Raw genomic sequence first — 16,226 nt, 5'->3', positions numbered from 1 at the left:
CAAAATTGACCGTGGCGTCTTTTGGCAAGAGGGCCTTACCGACTAGTTGTGCTGCATCGTGCATTCTGATACATTACCACCTGTATTCCCCACGGCGATAATTGGATTGTATTTGGCCTTTCTAACCAGCCAATTGATTGACAAGCAACGCGAATTACCTTGCAGTTCAACGCTTATAAGGAGATCAAGCGATATGGCTTCAGATTCATTTACTCCGTCACTTCCAGGCGAATTAGATACGGCCAAATTGCAGACGCTTACCATCGACAAGCAGCATGTATACCTATTTACTTGGTTAAGTGATCTCAACAGATTTCTTTCGTCATTAGATGCAAATGGAGCAACGGCGCATCAAATGTTTGTCAAGAATGAACTTGGCAAGTTGACGCCTTTCGCCTCGTCAATTCTTACGCGACCTATTAGAATGCTCGTCGGACGTTGCTATGTCGAGATATATACAAAGGGTGACAGAAAGACATTGTATGATGTCTTGAATGATTTATTAAATACGCTTAATACCGGAAAAGCGGATAAGAGTATTGATTCGAAATTGTACGCCGTCTAAAATATTGAAATCTTAAATGATGCTAATATCTTCATTTAGTTTTCTGGTTCATGTTATCGGTGATATATTTGGCTGTGCGGGGGATAGTGTATGTGAATTGTTTACGAGTCGAAGTCTCGGGTGCTAATTTATAATAGGTCATGTCCATGGCTGCCCATGGCGTCCTTTCACTTATGAGACTTATCAAATCGTCATCTAATGTAGGTATACATTATGAACCAGCGAACCGATTCCCGCTAATTTTTTTGAATACAGAACGCAGGATATCGAACTGCAATTTTCAGATCAATTTCGCAAATCTTTAGCCTTTGCGGATCGTTTATTGATGAGGGACTCGGTCGCGATATGTGGAAGCAGGCGAGATACGGCACGCAAGATAAATCGTCGATAGTTCGCGCCTCTGCCCTTGATGTATGCATAAATTTATCTTTAAACGACATTTCGGTTGAAAAGCTAATTTGATAATTATAGTGTCTACGCGAAATGTTCAAGACGGCTCCCTACTTTAACAACATATCAGACCTCGATCATCTGCGATCGATCGTTGTGAAAGCATTCGAAACCCCACAGTCCTGTGTTCGGAAATCGGGTGCATTGTGCTGGGCGTCGGCAATCATCATCGCATCGACAGTCACCACTTCTGTAATCGAAGTTCCCGTCAAGAAATCGAAAAAACCTGCGGCTCCGCCAAACCCGGACGCAGAAGAGGGCGCGAATCCGTCGGTGGCGCCACCCCAGCAACCGCAGCAGACAGTCAAGAAAGTGGTGCAGAATGTGACGGTGTCGTTTGAGGATGGGCTGAAGATTCTATCGCATGCGTATACAAAATCTAGCTCGGTTAGTGCCCGCGTCAAGACTGGAATTACGGAGACGTATACCGAATTATTCATGCTTTGCGGTTCTCGGGAAGTTGAGCGACAGTATTTTCCAATTACCAAGCATCTACTAGATGACATTCTGTCAAACGCAAATGTTGTCAGCGGTAGTCGTCATCGCAAGCTATTTGCTCGTCGACAAGTCATGTTTTTATTAAACGAGGTGATTGGACAACAACTTCTAGGCGAGCAGGGTCGTCTCAACGCAGCGCAGATTCTGGTCAATGAATTTATAAAGAATTATCCGCGAGTTATAAAGGATCGTTACGAGCCGTCAAAGTACGCGCTGACTGGAGCAGTTCTTGCATTAAAGTTTCTTGTTGATGCTCTGGGATCGGCTATCATAGCAGAGCAGAAGCAGATCAGAGACGCGTTACTTTTAGCATTGCAACATCCTAATTATACTGTACAGATCTCGACCTGCTCTTGTCTTCGTGCGTTCTTATTGCATGTGCCTTCGTCACTTGTGCAGACTGCCACAACACTCATGGATAATCTGAATAGAGAGTTGGCGGTGCTCAAGAGTAGACGCGCGTCTAGTGAAGTAGCCGGCAGATGTAATGGCTACGCCAGTGGTCTCGCTACGGTAGTTTCTATTGCACGGTTGAGGCCACAGTTTGCCTCTCTGGACTTGGCATCGAGAATATTCACGTTGGCTACTGGTTTACTCAAATCAAGTGGCGATGCAGACGTGATGGTTTCTACTGCTCATATTCAAGTGGCATGGACCTTAATGACTGGATTAATGTTTTTAGGTCCTACTTTTGTTAAATTGCATCTCAGTCAATTACTTCTTCTTTGGAAGAGCGCATTGCCGAAACCATTGTCCAAAGACACAGTAATGGAAAAGAATTCATTAGAGTACAGTTTTCTGTCTTATGTTCGAGAATGCGCGTTGTCTTCCATCTTTGCATTTTTGCAATTTAATAAACGGTTAATTACCAGTGACGTCGCGAAGCGAATTATTGCGCTCATGCAGAATACTACTGCGTTTTTGAATTTGCTTGTTGCGAAAAAGGTTGTCGATGATCCAAATGTGTTGAAATTACATGCTGCGATGAATTTAGTTGATTATGAAACGATGGTACGCAGACGCGTTTTCCAATGTTATATTACTCTTATTGAAATGCGCCATGGCGAGAGTTTGCAGGCTGAGATTTTAACAACTGCCGTTTCGTTATTTGCTGAGCCTGATGCATATATTTCTCCCTTGAGCACGACTATTGCCGCTAATGCGGGGGCCTTTGAGAGTGTTTGGGAAGTTACTGATAACTATGCGTATGGTGTTACAAGCATCATTCAAAATTTCAATATGGCTAGATTTGGATTCGAAAAAAATGGCGATGAGCAAGATGACATCTTTAGAGGGTGGTTGACGACTGAGTCGTATGCCTCTTCTGCGGAGAGAATGGTATGTTTTAGCCTTCACCCTTTGCATATGCGTACTAATTGAAATATGTAGCTTAATGAGCCAACTATTGGAGCTATTGAGCATGATTATGTTGCGCTTTTTGGGCTTCCCGAAGCACCGTCTGGTCTCGTGCCTTGGCAGACACTGCCTAAATTCCCGCATACAGCCGTCGTCGACTCAGCTATCGAGTTATTTGCGTTATTATTACCCATGCAAACAGAAAAAATCCAGCAAAGCATTCTTGAACAAGTAGCTTCGTTTGCGGGATCTTCTTCATTGCAAAAAGATCCGGGTCGGAAAGCAGCTGTTACTGCTAATGTGGCGCTTGCATTATCGGGAACTTTGAAACTAGTTGCTTTGTCCAAGAGCTCAAGTAAGATTAGGCTTGCGGATGAGGCAGTCTTGAATATTATGCAAGAGATTTTGAAGTCGATTGCGATTAAGGATGATGCATTTGTAAGGATGATTGCCGCGGATGCGATTGGAAGGCTTTGCGCTATTGCCGGAGCCAACTTCACCGGGTTTCAGGTTAAACAGTCGGTTGAGGAAATTGTCAGTAATCGTGATCCACACGCTCGCGCCGGTCTTGCGTTGTCATTTGGATATATTAATAGCCATGTCGGCGGTATGGCTGCTGGTTCGCACCTGAAGACTATTGCCGGTATTTTGATGTCGCTATGCAATGATCCCCATCCGGTTGTACATTTCTGGGCTATGAAGGCATTGGCTACGACTATGGAATCTGCAGGACTTAGTTTTACTAGTTTTGCGCCTAGTGTGATTGGTATGCTTTGTACGTTATACTTGTCTGATACTCATAATGGGGAGTGTGTCTCTGTCTTGTCGTCGAATCTCGAAGCAGATTTCTCTACAGTTCGTGTTATTGCTCATTGTATTGATGCGTTTATTGGCGTTCTTGGACCGGATTTGCAGGACATGTCTAAAAACCGAGAGTTGGTTTCGCTTCTTGTGCAGGAGATTTCATTGGAGAATGACGCTTTTGCGGTGGTTGAGTCGATTAAATGTTATCAACATGCCATTCTTTTCGCTCCGCAATTCTTTGATAAGCGAGGATTCTGTCTGAGCATGACAAAGTATATTAATTCCCCCGTCAAAGATTTGCGGGATGCTGCTATTGATGGGTATTACCAACTTGCGCGTAATGATGTGAATAGCGTGTTTGCTAGTACGGGTCGAGCGCTTGAAGGTCATATATGGCTCGCATTTGACATGACTCCTTGGCATGAAGGTGTCAAGAGTATCATACTTACATGGCTTGCACAGACTGGGGTTTCCGAGGCCCGATACTGGGTCGCTAGATGTCAGGCCGTACTGATTAAGCTTGTCGCGCGAAGCCGCAAACAGCCGCTGCTGCGGGCTAGTACGCTTGCCCAGATACAAGCTGCTGAACCAGATTTGAAAGACGAGGAAGTGGCTGGTTTTGCGGCATCTGAGGACAAGGGTGATCGCGAGGCTACTACCAAGGCTAATGGTGGAGAACCGCTGAAGTGGCAGACTCGAGTGTTTGCGTTGCAGTGCCTTAAGGAGATGCTGGATATGAATAATAACACATTGTCCAATCTCGTGCCAAAGGTTGGCGATATTATCCGTGCTGCTTTTTCTGCTTCGACGTCGAACGTGCTCGAAATGCGCCTTGTCGGCGTGAGCTTACTAGATAATGTCTTGCTCGCATTTGGAAGAATGCCGGACCCAGAATTCGATAATGTGCCGCTACTAGATCAATTTCAGGCTCAGATTGCTTCGGCGTTGACTCCGGCTTTTGCTAGTGATTCGTCGCCGGAGTTAGTGGCCGAGGCTATTAACGTGTGTGCGGATTTTATTGCTAGTGGTATTGTGCAGGATGTTGGCAAGATGGGCCGTGTTTTGAAGTTATTGATATCAGCTCTAGATAACTGCTCTGGTACGATTACTTTTTTCTATACTTTCATTTTATTTCTATTATAAAGATTGCTAACGTTGGATGGATTCAGTGCAAGGTAATGAGATCACTGTTGGCGAATTAAAGAGTTTGAGCTCGAATGCGACTGTTATGCTACGACTAGCAATTCTATCCGCATGGGCTGAACTACAGATAGCATCAGACACACAGTCGTACCTGATTGCGGTCACTAAACCGCATATTAATAAACTTGCTCCGCTATGGCTTGGGGCATTGAAGGAGTTTGCGCAATTAAGATTTGAACCCGAGACCGGGAATGAGTCAACTTCTTTATCAAACTCTGTGGGTTCCAAAGATAACGTCTTGTTGTTTTATGAGCAGTCGTGGTTAAAGATCGCCGAGGCTATTGCAACGTTGATTGACCAGGAACCAGAGTTGATGATTGCTGCTCTCGAAGGACATCCTGGGATGCTTGCCACCAAGACTGAGAAAAACGATGAGCCAGCCGCGTTCTTTTTTGTGTTGTTTGGTATTTGCTTCGAGGCGCTAATTAAGGCTCCTAATGATGATGTACTAGCGTCGAAGAATGATATTCCGAAAATATTGACTGTTTTGCAGAAGATTATGAGACCTGATGTTTGTGGTGCGTCAATATATCAGGATCAAGTATTTACCGAGGCAATCGATCTCTTTGACCGAATTATTCTTACTGAAGGATATGCATGCCAAGAACCGCTAATAGCAGTCTTGCGCAGTATGTGCGTGAATCATGCGGCAACGAAGAGAGAGTATGAAGTTGATATCAATGGTAATGATACCATGAGCGAAGGTACCGATCAAATGTTTGATTTGCTTCGCGGGGTTATTGCTATTGTGTCTCAGATTTATCCCGTTCTTGCTGATGCTAATGAGAGTGCGTAATTTCATTTCTGTCTTTGCTGTCTGTGAGGCACTGAGTGTGTGGTATACTAATTTGATGATCAAAATTTAGATGTCAAACCGTTGACTGAGGAGGCAGTCAATATTACACGACTTGCCATGGAGGCGGCAAAAGATATGATTGAGTCTTTTGCATTTGACGTGCGATTAGATCTATACGCTACTTATCTCCATATATTTGGAACTCTGATTGAGATTCCAGAGTGCCAGGAACATGTTATCCCCGCCCTTCTACCTGGTTTACGAGGTCTACTACGTAATCTGATTAAATCCACCCACGAGTCAGATAGCGATTCGTACGGACAAATCGTGCAGGAGATTCGAAGTTTTATCGCATTATTTACAACGATTCTTGATCGATATAATCATTCGCATGATAGTGCTAGTCTCGCACTACGCAAAAACTGCTTATTGTCGTTGGTCGTCGTAGTCTCGACTTGCGAGACTGTTTTGGCTGCCAATGATCCGCTTATCGAAGAATGTTGCACTGTAATCATCGACTCGTTTAATGACTCTGAGCTTGCGCCGATCGCAGCTCAATGCGCACAGTCTTTATTAGTAACCTCTAACCGCAGCTCTTTTGCACAGATCCTCGGACGCAAACTTTTGCCGCAGCTTGTATCGCTCGCGACGCGCGACGACGGATCGGCTGATAACGAGCTTGCGTCGATGATTGGCGGTGTTCTTGTCTCGTTTACAAAGAGTCTCAAAGATGATCGAGTAGCGCCCGCGATGGCGATTTGTATTCCGGTCATTTTATGGAGTATTAATGACGAGACGCAGAGCCAGGCGCAGCGAAAGCAGTTGGTAGAATTAGCTTCTTCGGATGGATTATCATTTAAAAGTGTTGTTTCAAAGTTATCAGGTTCGCAGAGGATGCAGATGGAGAGGCTTTTGCGATCGGCGAGTGGGGATGGAGATGATGCTGCTGAAAATGATACTCATAGTGTGCCGTCAATCCAATTGAAGATGAATTTCGGGTTTTAGATGATAAATTTTTTTTTATAATGAATTTTTTTCTTTATTCGTCAAGACCAAATAAAAAATTAAAATACACAATGATTAGGAGTGACCTTTCAAGCTGCCTCAGCACTCCGATCGTCACGAGAAACTGCCGCTTCAACAAGTTCGACAGAATACTTTGTCGCCACACCAGCATGCTCCTCCATAGCAATGCGATGCAACTCCATAGTCTGTTCATTAGCAAACAACAAATCGACGTCTTCGAGTGATAATCCTTTAGTCTCCTTGAACCAAAAGAAAACAATCGGTAAGAATGAAAAATTTAAAACGGCAAAGATTATATAAGTGCGCCAGCCAATATTTTCGATTGCAGGCGGCGTGATTTCGACAATTAGGAAATTGCAAATCCAGTTTGAGGCCGTCGATAGTGCTGAGCCCATTGCGCGGTGTCGAAGAGGGAGAATTTCTGTAGGGTATACCCATACTGTCGATTGCATACCTTGGGTTCCAATGTTAGTTTCTATATATATATATATATATATGAGTGATTGCTTACCTATAGTAAATGCTCCTTCGTAAATAAATAGCATTGCAGCGGCGCCATTGGCGGCCGTCTTGTGGATCGAGGTGTGATGCGCTACTTGATACAGTAAAGCGGCTTGCACGGCCATGACCGATCCCTGAGTAAATATACCTCCTAGGATAAGTGGTCGACGACCTAATCGATCAATTAAAAGCCAAGGAATAAACGAGGCGACGAAAAGCCAAGTTTGCAGGAATCCAGACATTAAACCAGCCATATTTGAAGAAAATCCAAGTGATTGCTTAAATAATGTAGCTGAGTAGTAAATCACCGCATTATTACCGCCTAGTTGCTGGAAAATCTGAATAGCACAGGCAGTCCATAAACGACGTGCGGATTGTAGACCATCGCTTTTGAAAAAATCTTGCAGCGAACCGGATCCAACTGCACGCTCAATCAAGACTGTATCTTTGATATCCATGACCAAGTCCATCACATCTGGATCATCAACAGACACACCGCGCAGACGCGCAATGACCATTGCTGCCTGGTCTTCGTAATCATGGGCAACAAGCCAACGCGGCGATTCAGGAACGATAGTGGTAAGATAAAGAATTACTAATAAGATCACAATCTGGAATGCGGTAGGGAACCGCCAGGCGAATTCAGAGTCGACAAAAGAGAGACCGTAATCAAGCCAATATGCCGTCACAATTCCAAAATTCAAAGTGGAGCAGTACATTGCCACGAATAAACCTCTTGTGGACTTTGGACTTACTTCAGCTTGCAGAATCGGGACTGTCGAGTTCACGATTCCGATTCCGATACCGGCGACTACTCGTCCGACAATCATCTGTGCGAGTTCATATGACGAGGCTTGCAATACAGCTCCAAGAATAAGAAACAGAGCTCCTAGAGCAATAGATTGCCGACGTCCAAAGGCGTCACCGTAATAGGAAATAAAGAGGGCTCCGAAGAAACCGCCTACTTCGTAGATGGCAACAACAGTGCTGATGATGTCAGATCGTGGGTATCCAAATGTTTTGTTGAACGGGACACCTTCAATAAAGCCACCCATCAGACCGTTGTCATATCCAACAAGCATAAAGCCTGGTACATGCATTAACTTGAAAAACAGCAGATAGAAAAGCTATCAGACAGAGAAAGCTTACCCAAGCTGCTGAGGATTGTGGTGAAAATGAGCAGTTTCTTGCCATGGAGGGCGCCAGTGGTGGACCTCTTGTAGATCCCCAGAACTATTTCGCGTCGCATTATGGAGCAGTCAGGATATCGTACAGAAAGATAGGTATGTGACTGGCTATTTTAGAGAGGATGGGGTATAAGCGATGCGGGGTGGACTATATAGAACCCCGGATTCTGATCGACGACATAAAGCGGGCACCAGTAGGCAGTGGTATGGCCCGATTTAGCAAAGCCGGGGAAAGAGACGAGATCCTCACGAGCTCCTCGCAAAAATGCGCTAAGAATGGGCTGGATGTAGGTGAAGATGCCGGGGATAGAGGCGACTAGTAGTTCAGGATTCGGCAGCAAGCCCGTGTTGATAGAAAGTGGATCTCATAAATTAATATCTACTGACAGGAGACAATGTCCCGCCGATTTTCAGACTGAGCGTGTGACGGCAGCCGGCTGCTGGAGCGACCAGTTGGCAGTCGCTCGAATTCGCCTTACCTGGCCGTTACGTCAGAGTCGATGCAGAGTTGCACGTGACTCGTGACCTAGTTGCCTGTTTAGGCAAGCGCGTGTTTACTGAGGAACGATTATATGCCAAAATCCAATGTCCAAATGCAACTAAGCTATGACAGACACTTCGCGTGGTTATAGCATGAGCAGCTAACAGCATTGCGGTGTTGCAGGGATAATAGATACGAATTTTTTTTAGTTCACGTCGTCGCCTCATTCATCTACCTTTGACTTCTTGTGCGCATCTTCGTCGTCGTCCGTCATCGCAAATGACACCTTCTTTTCTCCCTTTGCCTCCGTAACACCACTGCCGGACGATATTACTCCTTCTTCGGCTGGCCGCTTACGTTTGATCAATCCACTGATGTCCTGCGCTCCCGACATAGCTTGTGCTAATCGAACTTTTAATTCGCTAGTGTTTTCACCGAGTATTTCTGATAGCGGTCCGTTTACGGAAGGATCTTGCTGCAAGCTCGGCTCGGGTGTCGTCAAAAGATCTTGTAGCTATGTATCTCAACCATTAGTATCGGTAATATTTAGTGAATAGATATCTAGTGAATTACAAAGGCTTACCCTTGTCTCGAGATCTTTCAACAATTCTGCATCGTCTTCCCCTGAGCTTTCAGAGCGTTGCTTCACGCTGTCAATAGCCTGTTGAATCAACTCCGCCGCCAACTTCCTTCCATTACTGCTCTCAGAGTTATATTCCGTCGCAAGCGAGAGCTTGAAGCAGGCCTCCGATACGAATGTCGACTGAAACGGGTACAACTCTTTCTTGAGCTCAAGTGATGATTGTAAGTCTCGTGATGCTTGGGGAAAGTTCTCTGTTTAAAGTACATATTAGTTTATCAAAAAAATTTGCTATTAGTTCTTCGTGACTCTTACCAGACTCGAGAGAGATCTCTCCGAGGATATCATAAATATCGGCAATCTTCTTTTTATTTTGAATGACTTTTGCCTTTGTGCCCTCATCGTCAGCAGTCAGTTTTGTGATCTCGTTCTCGTAAATTGTTCGCGCCAGATCAAGCACATCCCATGCTGTCTCAAAGTCATTCTCTGCTTCTTCCTCTTCCTCGTCTTCTTCCTCACTTTCATCTTCAGCATCACCTGTAAACTGGAAAAGTCCATTCTTTGAGACTGATGGCTCTGGTTCTGGGCTAGAAGCTTTTAGGGCTTTCTTTCCAATAATATCCTTCTCTTGTTCTATAGCTGCGGGTGGCTTGGTGCCGCCAAGGACATCTGATGAAGTAATAGCTATCTGAAAAAGTGCCCTCCCGTATAAAAATAAAAGATCTGGATCATCTTTTCCATTCTCTTTAACGTATTCCTCACAGGCTTTTGCGAAGTTCTCGGTGGCTTCATCATATTTCTTCAGGCCAAAAGCCTTTGAGCCGATCGCGACCAGCTTGTTGATCTCGGCATTGCCAGAGTCGTCGACTTTCTCCTTTCCTTTAGATGACGTTGCAGATATGGTATCAGCCATTCGTAAACGAAGCTCGCAATCAAGTAATGCTCTGAGAAATTGATGATGGCGACGGGCGTGTAGACGCGGCAGTCCATAATAAATGCCTTAAATGCGCTACCTCTTTCGCGTCTATGCCACGAGCGTGAATCCTAAAAGATATATGAATAGCGACGCGCGTGTGGTTGTTACGCGCGCCGCAGGGGTCGCTAACAACGCGTCGCGCTCGTTTCTAGACAGATAACCTCGATTGCAACCCTCCTCGCGTCATATCCACCACTTTTGTACATATGCATTGATTTCACATTCATAAAGGATTGCATCTGCATTTGAATACGTCTAGCAATCATGCCGGCGCAATCTCTGCACACATTTGCGTCGCTCAACTCTTTCAAAATACCAGCGACAAAGGCTCCTTCCTCTCGCTCCTCTATACGCTCTCCCTCGCCTAGCTTGATTCCTGCGCTTCCAATAGAGCTTCAGCCTTCACAGCTACGACCAGTTGCATTTAGAATTCTATCTAAAAAGCATAGCTTAAATATTCAAACTTCAGGACTCGAGTATCTGGCCGACTACATCGGACGCAAGTATGGGCGTGACTGGCGATCAAAGTGCGAGTCGCTACTGAACGACATTGGAAAGCGGTGGAAAGAGCAAGATAAGGGACAGTTTATCACAGCCGAGATACTACCTCATATAATTCAGGAAGTCGAGCTCAGAAATGCATCTTTCACTGGTGGATCTGGGCTAAACTCTGGTCTCAACTCTCCAGTCGGAGAACTTGTGGTCGATCCTCTGATGAATTTTAATCCGCAAGAATTTTTCCATGTATGGGATGCTTTTGAGCAACCCCGATGGTCTTATAACCGTCTACGGAAACATTTCGAAAAGTATACATTCAGACAACTATGTGTTTATTAGACTTGGGTTGCTAACACTGGATGAGTATAGGGGCACCCCGCCATCTATGTTCCCATCATCAAAACATCTAGTCAACACAATGGGGGCACGTTACTATCAGCTTTACCACAGACTTTTGCGAAATGAAAAGTTTCAAGCACCGTCATTTCACTCCTCACGAGCAATAGAGTGGCATGCTATTACCATCATCAAGAATCTACTCGGTCGGCATGGGCAGGCGTTTTGCGTGCTAGGTCTGTTAGTTAAAGGTAGCAATGGAGAATACTGGGCTGAGGATCCTAGTGGAAGACTAGAACTAGAACTCAATAACGCTGTAAGTTCGTCTGAATACTGCAAAGCTGAAGAAAGTTGCTAATACTGTCTAGGACTTTGGCGACGGATTCTTTGTACCGGGATGCATATTGCTGTTTGACGGCGTCTACACTCGAACAGAGCGGTTTCGTGTAAACTCAGTCAAACACCCTCCTGCCGAAACTCGAGAGGTCTCGCGCGAAGCGTATGGATACCTCGACTTTATGGGTGTAGGAAGTATTGGCTCAACCCCTGACGGAAGATTCGATAAAGTAATAGAAGTCAAGATGATTGCTGAAGAACAACGCAAGGGTAAGAAAGCCAAAATTGCTGTGCTCGGTGGTGATATGCATTTGGATAATCTCGAGACGTTTGACGCGTTGGCGCGCGTTTTGGCAATTTTAGAGGAATCTTCACCGTTGGCTATTGTTTTATCTGGATCATTTTTATCATTGCCTTTTTACAACAACGGAGTGTCAGCATTATATAAAGGTATGAATCTTGCCTACACCTATTCGTACAGCATAAAACTGACAAGTAGACAGATAATTTTGATCAGCTTGCTCATCTTTTAGCTAAATTCCCGAATCTTGCAAAATCGACTACATTCATATTTATCCCTGGAAATAATGATCCGTGGGGAAGTACCGCTTCAGCAGGCGGAGCAATGTTATGGCCGCAGCGAAGTATACCTGAGATTTTCACTAGTCAGGTTCGACGAGTTTTGAAAAAATCAGTATGGGCTTCGAATCCATGCCGCATATGCTATTATTCTCAAGAAATTATAATATGTCGAGATGACCTTGCAAGTCGACTCCGAAGAAATAATGTCTGTGCTACTAAACAGCCAGTACAGACAGGTAGTGTGCGTGATGCGATAGACATGGATATCGATGAACCCACTCAACAAGATACATTTGCCATGTCTCAGACGACAGAAGCTGGGGTGTCGGATGTTACTAGCCAATCAGCTGAAATATTGGAGTCAGAGCAGATAATTCACACAATACTAAATCAAGGCCATATCTCTCCCTGGACGAAAAACTTGCGACCCACAATCACAGAGTACGAACACGCTCTGACACTAAGTCCGCTTCCAACTTCGGTATGATTCTATCGTCCTAAATTTATAATAATCATATCGATTAACAATTTTTATAGCTCATAATTAGCGATAGTTCTGCTTCTGCTTATACTTACGATTATAAAGGTTGCCATGCAATGAATGCTTCCTCATTCATATCACGAAGCAAACGACATGAGATCTCTTGGATCGAATACAATACGGTTGATCGCAGTAGTAGGGTTAATACAACCGCTTTCTAAGTAAGCTTTGTAGTCGCGATATATTTGAAAAGAAAAAAATTATTGTACAATATAATGATCTTAAACAGTAGTCCATATAAAACCTCTCTTACATGATCAGATCATCTATCGAACTCCAAATCCCCTCTTAGAGAACTGTAATGACTGCCGCTTCAAATTCATAGTCTTGATAAGCGGCACCAAAACTTCGTCGGCGCGCTCTTTAGACCATCCAATTGCACTCATCAAAAACTCCCGAATACGATCAAGATCAGGCGTACCCCATACAAAATCGGTCTCGTCTTTGTCAGTTGTTGGCTTCAAATACGCTTCATCAACAACTCTGTCAGGAAACAAAGGATTTAAGAAAAGTTTCTTGCTCTTTTTCTTAAATTTTTTCCGAAAAGTAGATGAAACGTCAACGTCCTTTTCACCTCTCTGGATGCGTTCAAACCACTCTTTAAACTGCTGCAAAGTATTCTCAGATTTAAAATCATTCACCAACTGAACTGCAGTTACGGGGCCAACGCCTGGTATTCCCGGAGTATAATCACTCCCAAGAAGATGTGCCAGCTCAATCATGCGTTTTTGATCTAGTTGCAGCTCTTTCTGTAGATCCGAACTAAGATAGCACTCGACAAATTTAGCCTGATTAAACATATTTTTATAAACTTTAGAAGCGCCAAAAAGAAAAATATCTGAATCGTCGGTTATGACACCATCCACCAAGCCAAGCCTCAAAAGTTCAGCGCATTGAGCTTCAGCTTCCATCGGAGCCGTCACGTACGGGATACCGAATCGTGCCAGTAATTCTTGACATTCCTGGACCATAACGTTCGTAACTGTATCTGCATCACGTCGATCACTTCGTTGTTGATTCCTTAATTCTTTAATCTCACGATCATATTCTACCCTTCTCGATTGGGGATTAATCTCTGAAGCAAAGCGAGCATGCTCCTGTACTTCATGAACAAGTTTATCGACTAGTTCCTCGTCTTCTTGCTCTTCGAAATCAATCTGCTGCTCGTCGTCTTCGTCTCCATCGTCCCCGTCATCTTGTTGTTTCTGGGAAGCCGATGGGGAGGACGGGCTTTCTGGCATATCCCACTCAGGAGACGACGCCCGTATTTCGTTGGAAACAGAGGGTAAAGTTGACTCAACTTTAGTATTAGCAGAAGTATCTTCTCGTTCGGGAGACGATGATCGAATTTCTTTCACATCGGCAGGTGATGTAACAGGAATTTCAACTGGAACATCTTCCCATTCAGGTGATTTTTCACTTTTGACGGATTCGGGAGTCTCGATTTTAGAAGTTACTTTCTCAGTTGCACCTGTCAAAGTTAGTGGCTCCACCTTTATTAATGGAGAGTCGGCTTTATTAGGCATTAATTCAGACATTATCATGACATCGTCTGGATCTGAGGGTTGCGGCTCTTCCTTGTCATCGACACTTGCAAGCTCGACAAATTGAGATGGTCTACTCTCAAACACTTCATCCAAGCCGGTCTTTGTTTGCTGTGAATTTTCATCGTCTTTTGTTGTGATAGCGACAGCCGGGGAAGAAGATGCATCTACAAAAACTCGCTTGGCGGCAGAACTGTTTTCCTCAATTGTGGTATTATCCTCACGATTTCTCTTACGATTCAGCAAAGAGTTCTTCAGATTGAATCGCGATGGAGTAAACGCTATTGTTGGCTTTCGGCGCTCACTAATTTCATCTTCGGGCTCTTTATCAGGAAGCTTTGGTAGATTTTTTATTATCGGATCTAGTTCTGCATCTCCTGTATCCCAAAGAAATGGACCTGCGGTGGTGACATCTTCGGTAGCGTTGTCTTCTTTAGGACTGTCAATCTCTGAAAGAGCTTTATAGTGTTGTTCGGGTAAATTTGTTGATGTTATGGCCGCTGAAGTAGACGATCTAAGGGACAACGCAATCGCATTTTGCAAATCTTCTTCTTCATCGTGTACTCCCACATTCAGAAGATCGTCTTCGTCGTCATCCTCTGCAAGATTAAATAGCGGTATATCTTCCGGCTGAGAGTCGACAGTTTTGCTTTCATTCGTATCATGTATGCCAGGTAATATGAAGCTCCCACGAGTCAATTGATCAGGTCTCGGTAAAGCTGTCTTGAAGGCAGGCTGCAAAGGCACATCTTCCCACTGGCCGTCATCGTCATCATCTTCACTATCGCCACAATCTTCATCGTCATCGAGTTTTATAGGTTGTGCGGCCGAAGCATCTTCAAGAGCTAACGTCCAACCATTCTCATTTTTCTTCAATACATATTCTTTGTCTCGTTCACCCGCAATCCGCATTGAGAGATCTTCTGCCATTCCATTTAGATTGAAAAGTTTCTGTGTAAGCATATTTCGCTCTTTCACACGCGCTATCTGGAACTTGGAAAATTCCAGACGATCAGGAAAAATTTGATCAAGCTGCTCTTTCGAATAACCCATACGCAGCCGTGAGCGTAGCCTAGCAGTATTCAATAGCTGGTACTGGACGGTTATAGGTAAAGCTGCAAATTCGGGAGATTGAAAATCAATGTTCGAAGTATCGTATAATCCGACATCATCTGAGTCTTTGTACTCCTCTGCATACCGAGCTAATTCATCCTCAGTCATCATTCTTGGATCGTCTTTGGAAAACGACAAGTCCTGTTCAGGCAAATGATAAGGATCTTGTCTTCGGAATTTCTTAGCATTTCCTTTCATTTTTGCTGCCTCTCGGCGCTTCTGACGTTCTTCTTCGGTCATGTTGAGTTCATCAAAATACACCGTCTTCTGAACATCTACGGTCGCTTCTTTTTGCGAACCACCTCCGTTGACTTCTTCTTCAGCTAGACGTTGCATCTGCAGAGAAAGCAACTTATTAGCTGTTCTTGATGCATCTTCTTCTCTCCCCTGTCTTCGTTGTTTTCGGCCGGCCTTGAATAATGCTGTCAGAATAAACTAATACAGAAATCAACATCCTGTCTACTTACAATAGTCTGCTTCTTGATTAGCGGTGCATCCCCGTCAAATACAAAAACAGGTAAAATGCCATAATAGATCAATTTGCATATCCTTCGAAAAAACCCAACAATGTGTGCATTAGGAAGTGCGTTTCCATCCTTATCACGTACGGCTTTAAGGAAGTGGTAGATCCAAATCGAGGCGTCTACAGCTAGGCGTTTGCCATGCAACGATTCCAGCTTCACGGGACGTGCCACAGGAGCAAGAATCGTCCACAGGCCATGAACACCCATCGCAAGTGAGCGTGATTATATATTTGGGTGCTTGTTTCTCTGTCTCGCCGATATATAATGATGAATAAAGTGTGGGTGGAATTGGGTGAGAGAGTATTGGGAGAATGCGCCACTTTGAAATG

At 44.3% G+C, this 16,226-nt stretch overlaps 5 protein-coding genes across 5 annotated transcripts; 2 read left to right on the top strand and 3 right to left on the bottom strand.

The window, feature by feature from the left end:
• Window positions 1-38: 38 nt before the first annotated feature.
• On the top strand, window positions 39-6,944 carry V2V93DRAFT_351121 (armadillo-type protein). Its single transcript, XM_066907976.1, has 8 exons — window positions 39-552; window positions 605-653; window positions 703-765; window positions 821-976; window positions 1,037-2,851; window positions 2,903-4,772; window positions 4,843-5,664; window positions 5,743-6,944. The coding sequence occupies exons 1-8, from the start codon at window positions 194-196 to the stop codon at window positions 6,675-6,677; spliced, it is 6,069 nt and encodes a 2,022-aa protein (XP_066763209.1). The 5' UTR covers window positions 39-193; the 3' UTR covers window positions 6,678-6,944.
• On the bottom strand, window positions 6,540-8,817 carry V2V93DRAFT_376038 (general substrate transporter). The gene is made up of 3 exons (XM_066911636.1): window positions 8,349-8,817; window positions 7,210-8,286; window positions 6,540-7,152 (listed from the first exon to the last, which is right to left on the bottom strand). The coding sequence occupies exons 1-3, from the start codon at window positions 8,446-8,448 to the stop codon at window positions 6,767-6,769; spliced, it is 1,563 nt and encodes a 520-aa protein (XP_066763208.1). The 5' UTR covers window positions 8,449-8,817; the 3' UTR covers window positions 6,540-6,766.
• V2V93DRAFT_376034 (uncharacterized protein) lies at window positions 8,818-10,502 on the bottom strand. The gene is made up of 3 exons (XM_066911635.1): window positions 9,763-10,502; window positions 9,451-9,701; window positions 8,818-9,381 (listed from the first exon to the last, which is right to left on the bottom strand). The coding sequence occupies exons 1-3, from the start codon at window positions 10,358-10,360 to the stop codon at window positions 9,091-9,093; spliced, it is 1,140 nt and encodes a 379-aa protein (XP_066763207.1). The 5' UTR covers window positions 10,361-10,502; the 3' UTR covers window positions 8,818-9,090.
• Window positions 10,503-10,547: 45 nt separating this feature from the next.
• V2V93DRAFT_376031 (DNA polymerase alpha/epsilon subunit B-domain-containing protein) lies at window positions 10,548-12,945 on the top strand. Its single transcript, XM_066911634.1, has 5 exons — window positions 10,548-11,229; window positions 11,291-11,573; window positions 11,626-12,043; window positions 12,097-12,656; window positions 12,713-12,945. Exons 1-5 carry the CDS (start codon window positions 10,688-10,690, stop codon window positions 12,875-12,877), a joined length of 1,968 nt encoding a protein of 655 aa, XP_066763206.1. The 5' UTR covers window positions 10,548-10,687; the 3' UTR covers window positions 12,878-12,945.
• On the bottom strand, window positions 12,877-16,175 carry V2V93DRAFT_388829 (uncharacterized protein). Its single transcript, XM_066912341.1, has 2 exons — window positions 15,841-16,175; window positions 12,877-15,784 (listed from the first exon to the last, which is right to left on the bottom strand). Exons 1-2 carry the CDS (start codon window positions 16,102-16,104, stop codon window positions 12,983-12,985), a joined length of 3,066 nt encoding a protein of 1,021 aa, XP_066763205.1. The 5' UTR covers window positions 16,105-16,175; the 3' UTR covers window positions 12,877-12,982.
• Between the last annotated feature and the right edge of the window lie 51 nt (window positions 16,176-16,226).

This window comes from Kockiozyma suomiensis (assembly GCF_038497685.1).
Source record: "Kockiozyma suomiensis strain NRRL Y-17356 unplaced genomic scaffold V2V93scaffold_18, whole genome shotgun sequence".
In the NCBI taxonomy this organism is placed as follows: domain Eukaryota; kingdom Fungi; phylum Ascomycota; class Lipomycetes; order Lipomycetales; family Lipomycetaceae; genus Kockiozyma; species Kockiozyma suomiensis.
This window is presented reverse-complemented; position numbering and strand designations above follow the sequence as displayed.